The 17,646-nt window shown below is 41.6% G+C and overlaps 1 protein-coding gene across 2 annotated transcripts in view; it reads right to left on the bottom strand.

The window, feature by feature from the left end:
- Positions 1 to 17,395, bottom strand: part of KCTD3 (potassium channel tetramerization domain containing 3) — a 28,371-nt gene extending 10,976 nt beyond the window's left edge. The window contains exons 1-10 of one of the 2 annotated variants that reach the window (XM_040612016.1): positions 16,895 to 17,395; positions 13,192 to 13,245; positions 11,687 to 11,732; positions 10,747 to 10,820; positions 10,235 to 10,293; positions 9,979 to 10,059; positions 9,158 to 9,283; positions 7,832 to 7,922; positions 4,954 to 5,144; positions 331 to 446 (exon numbers count right to left, since the gene is read on the bottom strand). In XM_040612016.1, coding sequence (XP_040467950.1) covers positions 331 to 446; positions 4,954 to 5,144; positions 7,832 to 7,922; positions 9,158 to 9,283; positions 9,979 to 10,059; positions 10,235 to 10,293; positions 10,747 to 10,820; positions 11,687 to 11,732; positions 13,192 to 13,245; positions 16,895 to 16,968 — 912 coding nt within the window. In that variant the 5' untranslated portion in view covers positions 16,969 to 17,395. Of the gene's footprint in view, positions 1 to 330; positions 447 to 4,953; positions 5,145 to 7,831; positions 7,923 to 9,142; positions 9,284 to 9,978; positions 10,060 to 10,234; positions 10,294 to 10,746; positions 10,821 to 11,686; positions 11,733 to 13,191; positions 13,246 to 16,894 lie in introns of both variants that reach the window. The other variant, XM_040612015.1, reaches the window with a different exon arrangement.
- Between the last annotated feature and the right edge of the window lie 251 nt (positions 17,396 to 17,646).

The following is a 17,646-nucleotide window of genomic DNA, read 5'->3' as shown; positions in this document are numbered from 1 at the left end:
ATTTATTTCCTATGATCCTAGTGAATTTTTACAAAGTTAGTAATCCACAAGGAAGTTTAAATATACACACACTTGACATTTATTACTCCAAGTCACACCATGTCCTTTTATTTGAAAGCCTAAAAAGCATAGTAGTACCACCAAAGAATTCAACATTCTGCTCACAGGCACAATTCTCAGGTATTACGGCGGCAAACTCCATAACACAAGTCAGGGCTGAAAACCCTGTGACAAGCATTTCACACATGCTTTTAGATTATTTTATTCTCTTTTTACTAGAAAGACATACCAGCTCATTAAAAGTGATGCAGAAAATTGAATTGAACACACCTGCCAATGCTGAGTCACAGCGTTCCACACTCCCACTTTCCCTGTATGGCTTGTAGCCACCAACTGGTTGCCAATGAAGAAGAGAGCATCTACAGGGACTCCAAGACTGAACACTCCTACAAAAAATGAAGAGTCTATGAAGCTCATCTAAAATAAAGAGGAAAAAACCAGTAACAATGGAATCTCTCCACTATTATCATCTGTCACATTTATTACAGTAGCAAGTAAAGAACAGCCAAAACTGAGCTTGCAGCGTGTGAGGTGAGGTACCATTCCAGCAGCAAACTGGGTTCCATAAATAAAATGTCAGCATGATGTTATCCCTGCTGATGCAATCATTACTTGGGAAGGAGAAAGGAGGCAAGAAAAGGAAGAAGAGCCTATGTAAAATATACATTCCTTGTTTTTCTAAAGCCATTGAATTCTCAAATGGCTTTGCACATCCTAAGACATAAAAAAAATAAATTAAAAACCCCCACAAAACCACCAAAAAAATCCTGCTTGCTGTAATAGGATTTTTATTTAATCTGTGACTATTAAGTGTCATGTAAGTTGTAATTTCACGGGGTTTGCTAGACAGACAAATTTGTGCCATACTAGTTTGCAATTGCCTTTTAAAGTATTACAGGATCTCACCACTATTTTTTACCCAAATTAAACAGAGTTAGTCTGAAAACAGTTTTAAAATTAAATATGGCTACAACGCTTCATCCTTATTCTTGGGAAAAGACTGAACACAATGTGACATTAGTTGAATACATTCAAATTTCTCTTTTAGCAGAAATACTTGAACCTGGAAAAATAAGCAGCCTGTGAAAGTCTGTTTCTTTCTTTCTTTCTTACCCTTCTCATCTCCAGATCTTTGTTTGGTCACAGTCCATGAGTAGTGAGTCAAGGCTATTAAAAATTGATGCTATATAGGGAACCAGTTTCACCAATCATCACCTAAGATTCAAAATCTGGAAGACTTACTAGCAAATGCTGGCTTTCCAAATAAAGCAAATGCGGCAGCAATGTTTTGCTTAATAAAAATCCAAACACTGCGGAACATGACAGGCATTGATGGCTACGGTTACAGTAGACCTTAACATCTGAGCTTTTCCAGAAGATCTGTCCTCTCTAGAGCTTCCTAGCCTCATCATAATCCATCATGAGTAAACTTGGACAGCATACTACGTTTCATACTATGTATTGTACCATGTATTTAAAAGTTATAGGAAACTAAAGATCATAGATTATCTCCAAGTCTGTCAGCTATGAATCCGTACAGCAAACTGGCCCTGTAAGTAACTGCATTTGTAAGTAATTCCAGGTTAAGCTTTACTGCCTGGTCAGTAAAAAGCCATTACTACTGGGGATACATTACACAACCGAGTGTCGAGCTTCACTCACAAGTTTTCTATCCCATACTGCTCACTCTACATATTTATATTACTCCCCACTAAAATACTTTAAATGCAGCAGACCAATGTCTTCAAAACAAGAATACCCAGTAACTGGAAAATCTCCCAATATTTTTTTGGACAAATACAAATTAACAGAGTGCCATTCCCAGCCAAGCAGCAGCCCTTTGTTACACCCCAAGAAGGCACCTCAGGAAGCTCAATATATAGTTATGTTTTAATTAGAATGCTAAACTGTTTTCCAGGGAACAGTACAATCATTCCATGCAGATAAGATGCAGCAGTAAAGGGCAGATGAAAAAGGCAATAATAAAAAAATCCACAGAAACAACTCGAATTGATTACTCTAGAGAAGGATGAGGTTCAAGGAAATCAAGGAAGACAGCTTGAATGGTCTGGAGGAATTTGAAGTGTCAGTCCTGCTTAGGCTCAACAATCTTGAGACCCAGCCACAGGGGAGACAACGCTATACGTAATGACAGGCTCTTGTCTTAAGGGTCCCTCTCAGTAAAATACTGCTTACAGCAGCAATCCGGCAGCAGTGTCTTATGTAAGTAATATTGAAAGGAAGGAGAGCGCTCTGGGAGAGCTCTATCACAAAGATGCCAGCCCACACAATTTTCTGAGGATGGTGTCACCAGGCTTCGACGACTGTTTGGAACAAGTACTTTCTTTCACAAGATGATAGCAATGTACTGCAACACAAAGCAGGACAGCAAGCATTTGCCACTACAAGGAAACAAGACTGCTATATTCAAGTTGTTACTATTAAACACAAGCTTATCCTAGTTTTTTTTAAGCCAAGCAGCATGACCTATTATCCAAATGAGGAATAGTACATTTTGGCCAATGTTAGTCCCACTACAGATTCAACCCTGCAGGCATTTTCTCTCTGCTCCCCCCCACCCTCAAGTGGCATTTCCTTTGTTTCACAAAGTCACTTCAACATAGTACAGCCTGTTTAGCAAAAGTGCTTCCTTCAGTTTTGTTGCCATGTTCCGACGTAGTCTGAGTTATGAGCACCTTATGCTATTGGCACATTTCAGAGTTATTTGAAGTAAAAGTCCACTTACGGTTTTTGCATCTCTTTGCACTCCATTTCCAAAAATCCTAGATGCTGCTTCACGGATCTCATTGCAAATTCCAAGGCAACACAAAAGCAGCTAAGTCAAACCAGAAAATGCAGGAGGAATGGAACAGCACAGTGCTTAAAACGATGCCTATTACAGTGTGTCGGGTCTGGCTGAGCCCCAGAGCAGCCCCACAGCACTGTGCTTTGTATGGGCAGCTAGAAAGGTGTTGAGAACACACCAGTGTTTTGGCTGCTGCTGAGCAGTGCCCACACAGCACCAAAGCTGTCTCTCCAATATTCCCCCCTCACCAGTAGGCTGGGGGTGGGCAAGATCTTGGGAAGGGACATAGCCAGGACAGCTGACCCAAACTGACCAAAGGGATATTCCATACCATAGAACATCATGCTCAGTATATAAACTGGGGGGAGTTGGCTGGGGGCTGGTGATGGCTGCTCGGGGATAAAAGCTAAGAGAAAGGAGAAGGAAGGGGGAGAATTAGTTATTTATGACATTTGTCTTCCAGAGAAAGCACTATACGTACTAAAGCTCTGCTTCCTGGGAAGAGGTCAAATATTGCCTGCTGATGGGAAGTAAAGAATAACAATATTTGTTTTCCTTTACTTCTGTATGCATGGCCTTTGCAATTGCTTTATTAAACTGCCTTTATCTTGATACATAAGTTGTTGTGGTTTTTTTCCCCATCTTATTTTCTTTCCCCCTGTTCTGCTGAGGAGGGGAGTGATAGAGCAGCTTGCTGGGCACCTAGCATCCAGCCAAGGTTAGCCCACCGCATACAGGAGTGCAGCTGCCATGCTAAAATCTTCCCTACCTTTAAGATTTGTTCACCAGGGGCATAACAGGAGAATAGGCTTCAAGTATTCACAGTATTTACTCCCTAACAGATATTTCATATTCAACTGACACACCATTCATATTTATTTTTTTTAATACAATGGAACCTCCTTTTCTGTTCTGCTGATTATTATTATATAAAAGAGTTCTGTGAGTCACAACTAAAAGAACAGTACACAGCTGCATTAACTCATGCAAGACCTTTGCCCTTCCCCATCTTCAAATCTGACTTAGTGTTTCCACTCATTCAAGCATGAAAAAAAGCAACAGCCCTTAACATAGCTGGAAATTGCCTGAGCATCTTTCAAGTAAGCTCTTCCTTTAAAGGCATATGGATCAAAACTTGAATTTGGTCATTTTGACTTTCATTAATGACCACATTAATTCTCATGCCTTCAACTATGGAGATACATCTAATAACAAATTATCTCAGCATTAAGCTTCAGAGAAAAGTGTCCACATAAGGAGACTGCTGTCATACTTTGTTAGCAGTATCCACTGCCAGAGGAAACAGACTTTACTAGCCTAATAGTGGTTATTCAAACACCAGGGATTAGACTGGAGTAAGTTCCTAATACCTAATATTGCCTCCCAAATTTGCCCTGTATTTGAACAGTGAGTCAGACAAGCCATCAGATTAGTACCAAGTAATATTTGCTTCTGAAAAAACCTTCTTGCTATTTCTAAAGCCCCGCTAATTGTGTGTCCTTCAATACCAAGGTGTACAAGCAGCAATTCCTGTATGCTTAGGGCAGTACAGCTTGTCTTTTTCCTACCTAGACACCCACGTCATATAAAGAAGAAATTTTCATCTTTCAAATTCCATTTATGAACTACATGTGACAGAGAATTAAATCTTTTCATCGCCTCCATTAAAAATACAGCTTTAATAAGACACAGGAAAGAAAAGAGCAGAATTTCTCAGCATCTGTAGCTTTCCATCTCAGGAACTTAGTTCCTTTGTGCTATGGCCTAAATTCAAATGCAAGTCCAAGGAAAAGTTTAACTCTTAATTTGCATCTTGATACAAAAACTCAAACTGAACAGTAAGTGTTAGTAACTGTTCAGTAGACAGACTACTTTTTTATTCTCCATCTTTTTGATTTTGAGAAAGGATTCTTCTAGCATCACAGAGAAGAAATATGTTCTAATAGGTTGCTGTACTATAGCTTGTTTTGTCACTTTGTGAAAGCAAATACTGAACACCATGGATCATACATACCTCAAAATAAGATCACAGACTTCCTTCTCATTAAACACACACATGCAAAAAGAAACCAGTCAGTTATAGTTACCAATTTCACTGCCGCTACCGCCGTCTTGAATGCTCCACAAGATTATGCTACTCTCCGAGGCAACTGCAACCATCTTATCCTTGTCTCCATGAGGTCCTCCAACCACCTTAGCATTAAGAGCCACTCGCTCAATCGTCCAGTCCAGATAGGGACTTGTAAACACTTGCTGCCACCCAGATGACTCTTTGATTCTGGAAGGACAAAGGAAGGAACAGGGAGTAGAGGTTACAGATTCAGAAACAGACAACTCTATCTAAGCCTGAATCAACATGGATGACCCAGTCTTACAGGCTACACCAGAGAACTTCATATTCCAGTAAAGCACTATAGTTTACAAGAGCTGCAGGTTGGTTTGGTTTTTTTTTCCTTGAAGTCTGATACTGCATATTGTTTCAGTGTTTTGTGGCTACTAAAAGCCTGTGCTGGGCTTTTTCCTCATATAAGCACGTCTGATATAGAAGTCACCAGACCAATCCAAAAACTTGGGCTAAACAAGTGCTAGAGAACAAGGTTCAGCATAAGACTTTAGAAGAAATATCTATTTAAATTCCCAGAAGCAAGGTATCTTATATATCGTGTAAGACACCCAATCACGCTCTAGCATAAGGCTGTGCTACCTAGTCACATTTTCTATTTACGGTATACTGTACACAGGTAGTACTGAATTGACTATAAGCTTTATTTTTAGAGAAGCATTTGCCTGTGCAATTTTAAAGACTTACATGATGCCAGAAGAGCACAATTTATCCGATTTAATTTCAAGCAATAATTTAGATGCTTTGTGACTGAGCTAAAGCACACTAAATCTCAGCAGTCAAATTATATAAATGTTAACATGGAAAGCAAAAACATATCTAGTATCTTTTGCCATTGTTGCCATTCTTCCACTCCAACATTGCATCCTGCCTGGAGCTGAAGCATCGCAGTTCACTGTGCTCTACCCATACAGCATGCACAAGCTGTAGTGAACTGACTTAAGAGCAGGACCGCAATAGCCATAAGCCTTTGAATGAAACCAAGACATTCTCACAAGCTTTATTATCAAATTTTCAAGACTTCTGTCACACCTCAAAGGAGAAAAAAAAAAAAAGGAAAAAAAAAAAAAGAACTCTCTTTAGGATGTCCTTTGCTGTAGTTTTTTACCAAAATAATTGTCTTAAGTATTTAAATATTATCGCTTACAAGCAGCCTAAAAGAAAGTCACAAAACCAAATATCTAAATACATTTCATTTCTTACTGCATGGGATTCACTGTCCACTACAAATTACCACTTACACTGAGAAATTATTCTGGCTAAAATTCAGATGCTGCCCTTACATTTAAACAGCAGTGACAAGAATTTTATAAATCATGTCATTATACTGCACTGCAGTAGCACCATATAAGCAAGCTCTATTTAAAACTGTAGGTAGAAGGAAGTAGCTTTAAGAATATGTTGCCTTCTCAAACACCAGATATTCAAAAATGTCTGGGCAAATTCAGCTGCCAAGCCATAAAAACGAGAGATACTGAGATACAGCACACAGGAGAAAACACTGTACCCAAAACTGTGTAAGAGCAGAATGGAGGAGGGAGAATTCCACCATTGTATTCCCAGTGTTCCTTCAAGCCCAATCACCCCCCGCCCACCCCCTGCCCCCCCAGCCCCCCCCCCCAAAATATTCAAAACAAGACGAGACTGCTACCTTGAGTCACCATGAAGAAAAGCAGCATTTTAAATTGCCATGTTGACCCATGCCTCTTTCAGGAACCATTCAAGCCTGACAAGCTTCATCAAAAGCATCACTAATGACTTAAGTTCAGCAGTAACAAGTTTCATTAAGTAGATTACCAAGCAGGAAAGAGGCAGAATCTTTCACTTAAAAGTGAGGTAGCCCCCAAGGAAAACAGTCAGAGATAAAATCCTAAGGAAGGGACAATTAGCAAAAGACAATTGCAAATCATTGCCGCTTTCTCCAGTCAGACCACATTAAGCATAATTGAAAACAAGAACATTAAGTAGAGCAAGAAAAGCCACATTTAGTGCAAATTAAAGCAAAACAAATTATAGTGGTGAATACGAGAGACAAGGTAGATGTAATTGAAGTTACAAAGTTTAAGCAAGTAAATTAGTATTCTATATAGTGAAAAAGGTAGCAAACTATGGCTTCAACTTGGCAGTAACAGAAAGAAGCCATCCACATTGCACTCTTTATTCTCCCTTCTGTTTTGGAACCACACTATGACAGCAGCACTAAGATTGTTTTTGGCAACAGCTCTTGTTAAAACATTACTTTTCAGTGGAAAGACAGCCACCAATGAAATCCAGACTACCAGATGTGAACTAAAAGCAGCTTCTGTAATATGAAGGTGTTAATTATCTTCACCTGATCTTAAAAAAAATAGCCAATACAGAAGACATTTAAAGATACTTTTCAGCCATCCAGGTGAAGGAAAAAGTACTTAACAGTTCTGCTAAGGTAAAAACCCTGAAGTTTAAGACAAGGTACATCACTTACGTAACAAAAATCTATTATCTGTTTCAAGTTCTTCGATAGCCTAACTTCACAGACTGTCTTCAAATCCATACAGTAGGATGAAATTTTAAAATTATTCTTTCATTTAAAAGCCTGCTTTAGAACAGGCTTTTGAAGCAGTTAAATTAAAATCCATCACTTTTGCAACAGCATCAAGAATTGACAGCAGAGCAGCAAAATTTGAGTTCCTATCAAGCAGTTTATTTGCACATACAGAAGCAGCAACTCACATTTATAGGAGCAGACTGAATACATCTTATGTAGTGTCATTATAGAGTAAAGCAAACTTTGCTTTGCTCACAGCAAATCACAGGGTTTTTTTTTTAAATTCCTGTAACCTGACAAGCAACTATATTCATACCTGTAGCAAACAGCAAAATGGGCATAGGCAGCTACTATCCAATTGTGGTGGCCAGCTACTATTAGGACTTTCCGTGGGTCCACAGGAAATCCTAAAAAAACCAAAGCTGAAGTCAGTCAAGTGACAGGTATTAGAAGACAAGCAGAGACATCTGTAACAGGATAGAGCTGTCTGCTAGGATATGCAACAGACACTTTGACAATGCAGTTTCTCAAGAAACATTTTCAGCCGGATTCTAGTTAGCAATATTACTCCTCACAATCCTTACAACTTACATGTAAGGAAGACTTTTCTCAGTCAATACAATGCAAATCGTTCATAAAGAGAAAGAGGCAAGCAAGTTGGTAAAAATTTGAGGATTGTTATCAAATAAGAAGCAATGCTCTCTTTCGTAAAAGCTCTTTCCAAGTAGTTGGTGCAACCCTATATTGTTCCAGACTGTAAAATTGAAATTTCCAGTATGTCAGAATACCTATAGCTCCTCTATTTATTATCTAGTGAGAAGAGCATGCCCATTTCTGGTCTATAGCTAGATTAGGTTTGGCAGAAGTGTGGGATGGCACTGGAATCAGTGGTTATGGTACTTCCCTGAGTTAGCTCTCAGCCTTGATATGCTAAAGAACTAACACCTAAAGATTACATCATCTTCGGCCTCATTTTCCCCAAGACTGCCATAACACAAAGAAGAATCAGCTATTCATATCCAAGGCTTATTTTTATGTTACCTGGATACAGATTCACCTTTTAACATACTCCAGATTTTCCTAACACTGCTACAATTTACACGGTTATAGCAGAAATATGACACTTCTAACAGCATCATTTTGCTTGCAAAGTCAAAAGCTGGAAAATTACCAAATTCAAGCCCATCTTATTTACAGATTTTTTAGAATTTTATATGGAAAGTACATAGTCAAACAACTGAAGACTATCTTTACTCTAAAAACCTGACTCTTGCAGGGCAAGAAACACACCAGGAGCAAGAAAAAGGTGCAAGAGCAGGAAGGAGGTCCTGAACAGACCAGACACTGGTCTGTCTGGTTTTTATTTAGCATTGCAAGGCATTTGTCTAAGGGGCCATACTAAGACTGCATGAAGAACTTTGATTTGCTTCTCAGCCTCATGTCTTGATTGTGCAGCAGTGAGCCTTAAATACCGTACAGGAAGTAGTGGTTAATTAAGTATTCAGCCATTTTAAGATAAGGCAAACATAGAATAACAGACTGAAACCAGAAATAGTCACTCAGTTTTTATTTCCCAGTGACAATCAGCTTTTCAATTTATTTTGGTTTTAAAACTGACATTCCTCACCCAGTCTGACTGTACCTTCCCCAGTACCAGCAAGTGTAGGCTGGACACCACCTCCATGAATCTCACTCTCAGAGCAGTTTTGACCAGTTCTAACATCAGTCAGCGGCCCAGCAGTGTTATTTATTTTACGATTGGGAATGCCTATAAAAGAAAAAGAGATGTTTTGTTCTGCTCCATAAACTTTAGTGATATAACAGATATTCATTCACTTCCAAAACACAGGATTAATACTTCTGCATTTTGACCTAAAGTCTAATTCAACTGCTATAAGAATTAGGCAATATCGTAACACTGAAACAGAAAATGCTTTTGCTCTCTGTGTTGACATTCACAATTTAAGGAACTATCTTCAAAAATCTTGTCAATGATTGGCTAGGTATCCCCTAGACTTCAGGTTAACACGTGAACTGCGTCCATCTCTAGAGAAAAGAAAAATCTAAGTACTCATATCGTTAAGATAAGGTCATTTGTGGCGACCTGTCATCTAGACACAGGACACGTAAAGTAACTGTACAGTCCAAAAGAAGAAAGCACTCCATGCTGGTAACATTTAACCGAAACATAGTTGAAGAACCCCTACTCTAGTCTACTACCAAACACAGCCTGCTTAGTAATAATGTGCCACAACTCCCCCCCTGCCCAGTACTCTAAACATGCCGTTTCATACAGCATACGGATAAAAGCCTTGCTTTTGAATCAGAACCATGTTTGATTCAACTGTTCATCTCAATCTTTCCATAAGAAAGCCTTCTCTGGACAGTTTAACCACCAATAGCCCCCACAGACTAAAGCAATAAGTGACCACAAGCAACATTATACCATGAATACAAAAATACCTGGAGGAGGCAGGTAGCCATGAAAAAGGACGCTCCCACAAGATGAGCGTTCCAGTTCTTCACATAGTAGCAATCTTCTTACTAAGGAGGAAAACAAGATATGACCACAGCTTTCACTTCCCCGGAAACATTACGTTATTTCAAATAACCTGCTGTAAAAGTTTTGAAAATCTTCAGGGTCCAGGATTTATTATAAGTGGGTCATTACTACAGTAATAAACATGAGATTACTTCATATTTAAAAAGCAGGAGTTACCTAAAGGAGTGATTCCATAGAATTCAGCTTCATGCCTGAGAACATTAATACTGACTCCCCTAGAGAAAGAGAAAACACAACAGAAAACAAGGACAAAGTGAGTCAACACCCTGAATATTCATACTTGCATATAACTAGACACTGCACAACATGAACAAGGTACTTACTGGTTTACAGAATTACCACCAAATGCATTCAACATGCTGATGTTTGAGATTTCTAAGTGATCTTAATATTAATTACCATTCATTAAAATAAGGATCCAGAAACAATAAAGAAATACATTGCCAGAAGTGGTTAAAATTACAAGAATCCACTAACAAAACACAATGCTACCATTTCTGCCTCTACCATGCCGTACACAGACTCTAGACATGGCCCCAGATCTACCAGGGAGCAGAGTCATATACTAGGCACCCAACTAGAAGAGTAAACTGAAAAATCATCATTTGATAGTGTTCTAATGCATCTGATCAAATTAATTTTCACTTGAAATACTTAGAACTTCTTACCGTAAGTCCAATTCCTTTGTGCGAAGAAAATTTAAAATGGGTGCAAACGCCGCTGGATCTCGATCAATAAATATCTGCAAAGAAAAATTGCTGTACTTCAGCATTACTATGGAACAATCGTCAACTAAAATGCTTTTCTATGCTGTGCACAGGAAAGAGGACTTGAAGATGAGGCAGTCGGCAGATGAACACAACCCAAAGTTTTTTGACCTCTGCTTTGCTCTCGTTATTCTTCTACCATCCACTAATTCAACATTCTTAAAAGACTTGTATACAAAAACCACTGCAAATAAAGAACTCATTTATTAAGTGCCACCTAAGTTCTAGTCTCCACAAAGGTCAATGGGTGCCCTCAATTTCTATCATGTATTCAGGATGCGGCAAATGTAATAAGATATCAAGTTAAAAAAAAAAAAGTCTAAAATCAAGTCAATTACCATTACAACTACTTCTACACTTTTAGCAAAGTACTTGTGTGCTTTACTGTCACTCAACCACATTGCCATAACTATAGTTTCCCATTTAAGAATATCATAAACACAGACTGAAACATCCATTTTGCTATCTGTATTTGCCAACAAAAGCTATGTTTCCATGTCCGGATTTACTCAACTACATATGCAATAGCTATCTAACGAAAATTACACCTCTCTCCGCAATGCAGCAATTAGCAGTTTTTCCGTTCTTAAAAAAAAAAAAAGTACAGTTGCTGCCTCCGCATTGTCTGTACAATGCGGAATGAGCACAAAAATATGCACATTATTCCAGTTTCATCTATCTTGGAATGAAGATGAGAATCAAGAAACCCACAGATGTCACCGATTTTCATGGAAGTTTACACTGACTCAGGCAGTGTAACTCCCACTAGCATCCACACTGAATAAACCTAACTGAAAGCATAACATTAAACTAATGAGTTATCAGTAGGTTTATTACTTACAGCACCAGTTTCGTCCTTCAGCGTTGAAATTCTTCCACTCAGCAAACTGCAACACAGGAAATCGTCATTAAGTGTCCCTCAGAAATGTACTACACAAATACAAGACATCAACACTCTCAATCAGTTTGCTCTTTTTGTGTAGTCAGTTGCATTTTCATAAAACAGAGCAGCTGAGCAAAGAAAACCGCCTTGGTAAGGCAGAATGCTCCGGAGGTGCAGGGTGAAGGATCTCTCCTGAACAAAGAGAGAGTGCGTGCACACCTAAGGAAAAGCTAAGAGCTGCATCATAAGGACCTTCAGATTCTCAAACAGACACAAGGCCTTAGCCTGAAAGGATGGAAAAGTTTTCCCAGGCACCCAGAGGGCTGCGTAGTTTGTTACAATCTAGTAAATCAGTAAAAGCTGCTTAAGTTAAAAGGAAGAGTAAACAATCCATTCTGCAAGGACTTCCGGGGCAAGAATGGGGTGGATGACTTTTTACACAATTCCACTTCAAAGTTTCTCTCCCATCAGATCAAAGTACTTTTGTTCCAGATCCATGGAAAATGCAATGCCAAAACTTTTTTTTTTTTTTTTTTTTTTTTTTTTTTTACAGATAAGAAACACACTAACATCAACAGTTTTATTACAAGATCACATCTTAGTCTGGATGACAATTATCTCTGAAATTTTCCAGTACTGGATGACTTTCAGAAGAACCTGCTTAGATAGTCTATTTAGTATGGAGACTGGGGAATGCCATTAGACTTCCTCTTCGCACCTTTCCTTCCCTGCCTCAAAGAAGGTGACATTTCCTTGGCACTCCATTCATCTAAACATTTCAGCAAACCAGGAGCAGATAACGCTGCCTATGTCAGCTGCCAGGCTTTTATTGGGAAAGAAATCTAGAGTACAAAACCTAAATGTAATGAAGCAAAATTGCCAGCCTTTAGGTCTTCTTTTAAGTGTTTAGGATTAACTGGGATGACAGAGGTACAGCAACTACAGCACAAAATTACTAGGGCACAAACAGTAGGCAGCACAATCTATAGAAGTAGTAATGGTAGAGACATAAAAGTTAGCAGAAGGGTGTTCAATAATTCAACAGCTCCTGTACCACAAGTTAAAACTCTCAAAACTTTTGAGTTAATTCAGGGTACAGCAATAACTCAAAAAACATAAAAGGCAGTGCTGCTGTGTATGGTCAATAAGATCACAAGTGGTAATATAGTAACAGACTTAGTGGCATCTCCCTTTCCTGTAGATTTGGAGCCTTATTTCCACAACATCTGAAAAGTGACAACTGTTCAGCACATATAAGCTGCCATAGCATCATTCAAGACAGAAGATGCCTTTTGGGTAACAGCTCATTTCAAATGAATGTCTCATTACTTGAAATAGGGGGGAAAGCATTAAGGAATAAAGACATTATTTATGGCAGAAATTAACAACTAAGAACATATATATATATATATTTTATGACTGTTAATTTGTCTTTGTTTCATGTGATGATATATTACAAATACCTTGAAAAAAAGGAGTCTGGGATCCACATCAGTGTTTGTCTTGAAGTGCTGAACCTAAGAAACCAAAGTTAACAAATTTAGAATCTGCTGTAAAATTGGAAGGAAGTCTGCTTTATCCAGATTCTTTGACTTCTTCTATAAAGCTGATATCAAACAGGTTTGGGAAGTTTAAGATCTGCACATCTGTACAAAGTCAAAGAGGTTGCACATTATTTGCACAGATTGTCCTTAAGCATAAAGCAGGACTGCCCAGAGACCCTAAAGTGTCATTCTTTAAATGTTTGTAACACACCATCCCAAACATCCCACATTTTCTGGTTCTCATTAATGCTTGACAAAACACACAAAAACAAACCAGAAAAATCACAGGCACACAAAAAACAGCCACTAAAATACAAGTTAATCGACAATGTGCTACTTTTGTCATTAACTGCATGTTACTCTTACTTAGAACTCAAAGGGTGCTACACTGTACGCTGCAAAAGACTACAATGAGCTTCAAGTTAATATTCTACAATAAATTTAATTATTTGCCATTTTGCTATTTGGGTCCTCTTAGGGGCATCCAATAGCAGTAGCAGTTAAAAGAAAAAGTATTAACTCCAGATCATATTATTAAATAATACAAATTATAGTATTATTTCTGATGCCAGATGGTATTTTACGTAATAAATAACTAAGAACTCTTTTATCCTTCTTTTGATTTAACATGAAGAAATACAACCGGATTGGCAGCTTGGACAAGGAGGTCGTGCTCTGCATCAGCTCTCTGACTGTACATATCCTCTAACTAGTACCATGACTAAGAAACCTTTGCTGACCTCTTCATTAATGGGAATCAAAAAAGGAAAGGCAGAAGTAAAATTCCATGGTAACTTTCCACATAGCAGAGGAATACATTACAAAATATTGTCTGAATAAAAGCACTTAACCATCGTTTATCCAGTTTTCACTGCTTGTATTTTCCAGTTTTAGAGAGAAAGATGTAAACGAAAAGTATTACTTTATACCCCTTAAGAGGCAGAAACACAAAGGCTATATGGAACTACCACTGTGCATAAGATGTGGATTGCGTAGCTGCTCACTGCAAGCAAACAATGATAAATTTGTTCTTAGCAGAAAATCCACAGTGTAAGTGTTCTAAGCAGAAACACGCACAAAGAAACCAAAAAATTAGAGAATCAAAGTCGTTTGATATTTAAATGTAAAATGACTTCTAAGTATGTTTGCAGTTTTACACAGCTTTTATCATCAGTAATACAGATCACTACCCCTCTGTACTTTTAAGAGTAAGGGATGATTCAGAAGATGTTCCAGAAGAAGCCACCACACAACAAGGACATGAAAAGACCCACCAACCAATTCCATGTTTGTGTCCTTGCAACATTCAGTGGGTTTAGATAGCACAAGCATTTTCTGTCTGTGACTTAGCACTGTGGTACCAGTTTAGTAAGCAATACCCCATATTAATGCATACTTTAAAACTTTTAATACCTATACATTAGTCTGTGTAAACAATAGGACAGAGTCCTCCTTTTCAGGATACAGAAAGAAGCTTAGCTAGCAAAATTTACGCGTGCATCTGCAGCTCCGTGCAGTGGTCAGAAATACATTGTATCAGGAAAATTAGGCAAACCCAGTGCAATAGCCTCAAATACCCTCAAGCAGGTGGCAGCCTACCATTATTTTACAGAAAATACAGGCAAATGGAAACATACACGCTAAGTGTCAGTTACAAAACAACCATTTTCGTAGTCTATTGCACTTGCAGAGTTATCTTATAACCAGAGGGAGATAAAGCGTCAAGAGAATTCACTACATTTGTTACAGTAATTTCTGTGAATGTTAACTTGCAAGAGGCTTGTGCTCCCAGCAAAGGAATCCACCGAAGCCGAGACCTGGAACTGTTGGAGCAACCATGCCCAACAGACAAGCTCTGGCAGTCCCAGGGAGCAGTGGTATCCTCGTGTCTGAACATGGAAAGCTGGGGACTTTGTACTAGTTGCTCAAAGTATAACTGCTGTCAGAGACGGAGGAGAATGCCAATTTCCTCTTCTCATACAACTCTACAAACAAAACTGTTTCAGGTTTCTAGTAAGGGTAACAGGAACTAAAGAGAAGAAAATGTGTATAGTATCCCACACTCCCTCATTTGCTGTCCAGATAACTCACTCCACCAACAGCTTTGAGTAACCTGCCCTTTGCAAGCTGAAAAACCTGTCTCAGATAAATTTTTTCACAGAATATAAGCACTACATGAGAAGCTGAACTTGCAAAAGACCAAAACCTCTTACACTGAGGTACTAGTGTACATTGTCTCTCTATTAAAAGGGGAATGTCCATGCACACATTTCTTACTCCTCACATTCAAATTATATCCATTGACCAGAATCTAGACCTTCGACCAGAAATGAAATACATACAAATGTTAAGTTTACCTTATTCTTCATACTTTTTTGTGTAGGGAAGCCCTCTGCGGATGTGCATTTCTTCCCCAGTTTATGCCCTGTACATGCCCTGATTCATGCTGTTCTCTGCAGATGCGTGTAATAAGATCTATTTAAAATTATGAGACTGAAGCATCTTTGCAATTCCACTTGTAACAAAAACCTAGATGATGAACTGGCCTTAATTTCAGAGGCAGAGTTCACTGAAGAACCTTATTCAGTATAACACAAAATTTCGTCCAAGCCAACGTCAAAATTATCCTGAAAGCACCATTTTAGCTGAAGTTTTGCATAGGCAAGTTACAAGCTGTTTCTCTGGGCTGAGCCAGGTTCTTAATGTCTTCTCATAAAACAGAAATTCTGCATCGATTTTTATGGCACCCTCCTTTAAAAAAGGCTGCAGCATACAATTTAGTTATAAGAACAAGTTCATCTTCAGGGTAATGCAAGAAAATTCCTAAAATAGTAGCAGTAGTTCCTACTACTTATAGCTGGTTTCACGTCACACACAGGCTCGGGAAGACACATCGGTTTCCACTAGCTATGGCAATCCAAACGATTTCACGCCTGAGCATGTCAACAGGAACATTCGCACTATTTATTACACAGATCCTGACCACAGCTGCCCCAGTTCTCTCCCTCAGCCTGCCAAAATGTCTACGCATGCCATCTTCCATGCCTCCAGCGTACATCTGAACACAATACAGCTCTTTATTCTGGCTGACAGCAGCAGCAGCACACCAACCTCTTCACTACCTCCGTCTCTGAGGCTGCCAGACAGACCGGTCACTGGCAGCCCAGGGGTCTCTCCTGAAGCAGCAGTACACCCCCAGAGCTCGCAAGCACATACGTAGATACCCCCGAGGCCGCAGCTGCAGGGGGGCACCCCGCGGGCCCGCCACCACCCTCCGTTCTGCCGCCAGGTGCCCCCCGGCCCCCTCCCCTGCAGCGCGCCAGGGACCCCGACCGGGCCCTCCCGGAGGCAGCGCCGGGCCTGCAGCACCACGGCCGCGTCCCACCGCCGCCCGCCCGGCACGGAGCGGCTGACGGGCCGGCCCAGCCCCGGGCACGGCCGGGCAGCGCCTCCCTTCGGGCACGGCCCCGGCAGGGACCTCCCCGCTTCAGCGGTGCCCTCCGCTTCGCTGCCCTCCGGTCCGCGCCGGCCACCTCCCGCCGCCCCGCGGGACCGCAGCGGCCCCGCCGGCTGGACCCGGGGCCTGGCCCCTCCGCTCGGCGGCCTCCGCAGCCTCGCTCACCTGGTGCCGCCCACGTTGAGCTGGATGATCTCCCCGCTCCCGGCGCCAGCGAAGCCTCCGCCGTTCCCCGCCATCTTCCCCGCCGCCTGCTCCAGCCGGCGCCCGCCGCCGCCTCCCGCCGCCGCCGGAACCTCGGGGTCGAGAGCAGCAGCGGCGGGGCAAGGCGGAGGCGGCGGCGGGGAGGGAGGAGGCGGGGGATCAGCCAGCGGGCCCGCGAAGCCTTCTGCGGCTGCCGACGGCCCGGGCAGGGTCAGCGCCCGGCCAGACCGCGGCCCCGCCGCCGCCCCGCCGCTCAGGCCCGGCCAGGCCGCGCCGCCTCCCCGCTCCGAGCGGAAAATGCCATGGCAACGCGACAGCACCTGCGGGAGGGCGGCCGGCGCGGGCCAAAACACCCCGGACCCTTCGCGGAACGAGGCCGGCTGCGAGGAGGCGGGGACCCCCCCGCAGCGGCAGCAGCGGCGGCGGCGGGAGTTGGTCAACACCCCCCGGGGGAAGGGGCGCGCCCGGAAGGGGCCGTGTGCGGCCGGGTGGCGCGGCGGGGCGGGCCGGCGGCGCGGCGGGGCCGGGCTGGGCAGGTGAGCGGGGCGGGGCGGCCGCCAGGGGTGAGGCGGGGCGGGCCCGGCCCGGGCTGTGCTGCGCGGCCCCGCCTGCGGCGCCGCACCTGGAGCAGAAGGAGCCCGAGGGCGGAGGTCGTGCCCGCTGCGCTGTTGGGGGCGGGCGGCAGCTGCCGATGACGCCCCCCGGTGCCAGCG

Source organism: Falco naumanni, chromosome 12, assembly GCF_017639655.2.
Source record: "Falco naumanni isolate bFalNau1 chromosome 12, bFalNau1.pat, whole genome shotgun sequence".
Taxonomy (NCBI): Eukaryota; Metazoa; Chordata; class Aves; order Falconiformes; family Falconidae; genus Falco; species Falco naumanni.
This window is presented reverse-complemented; position numbering and strand designations above follow the sequence as displayed.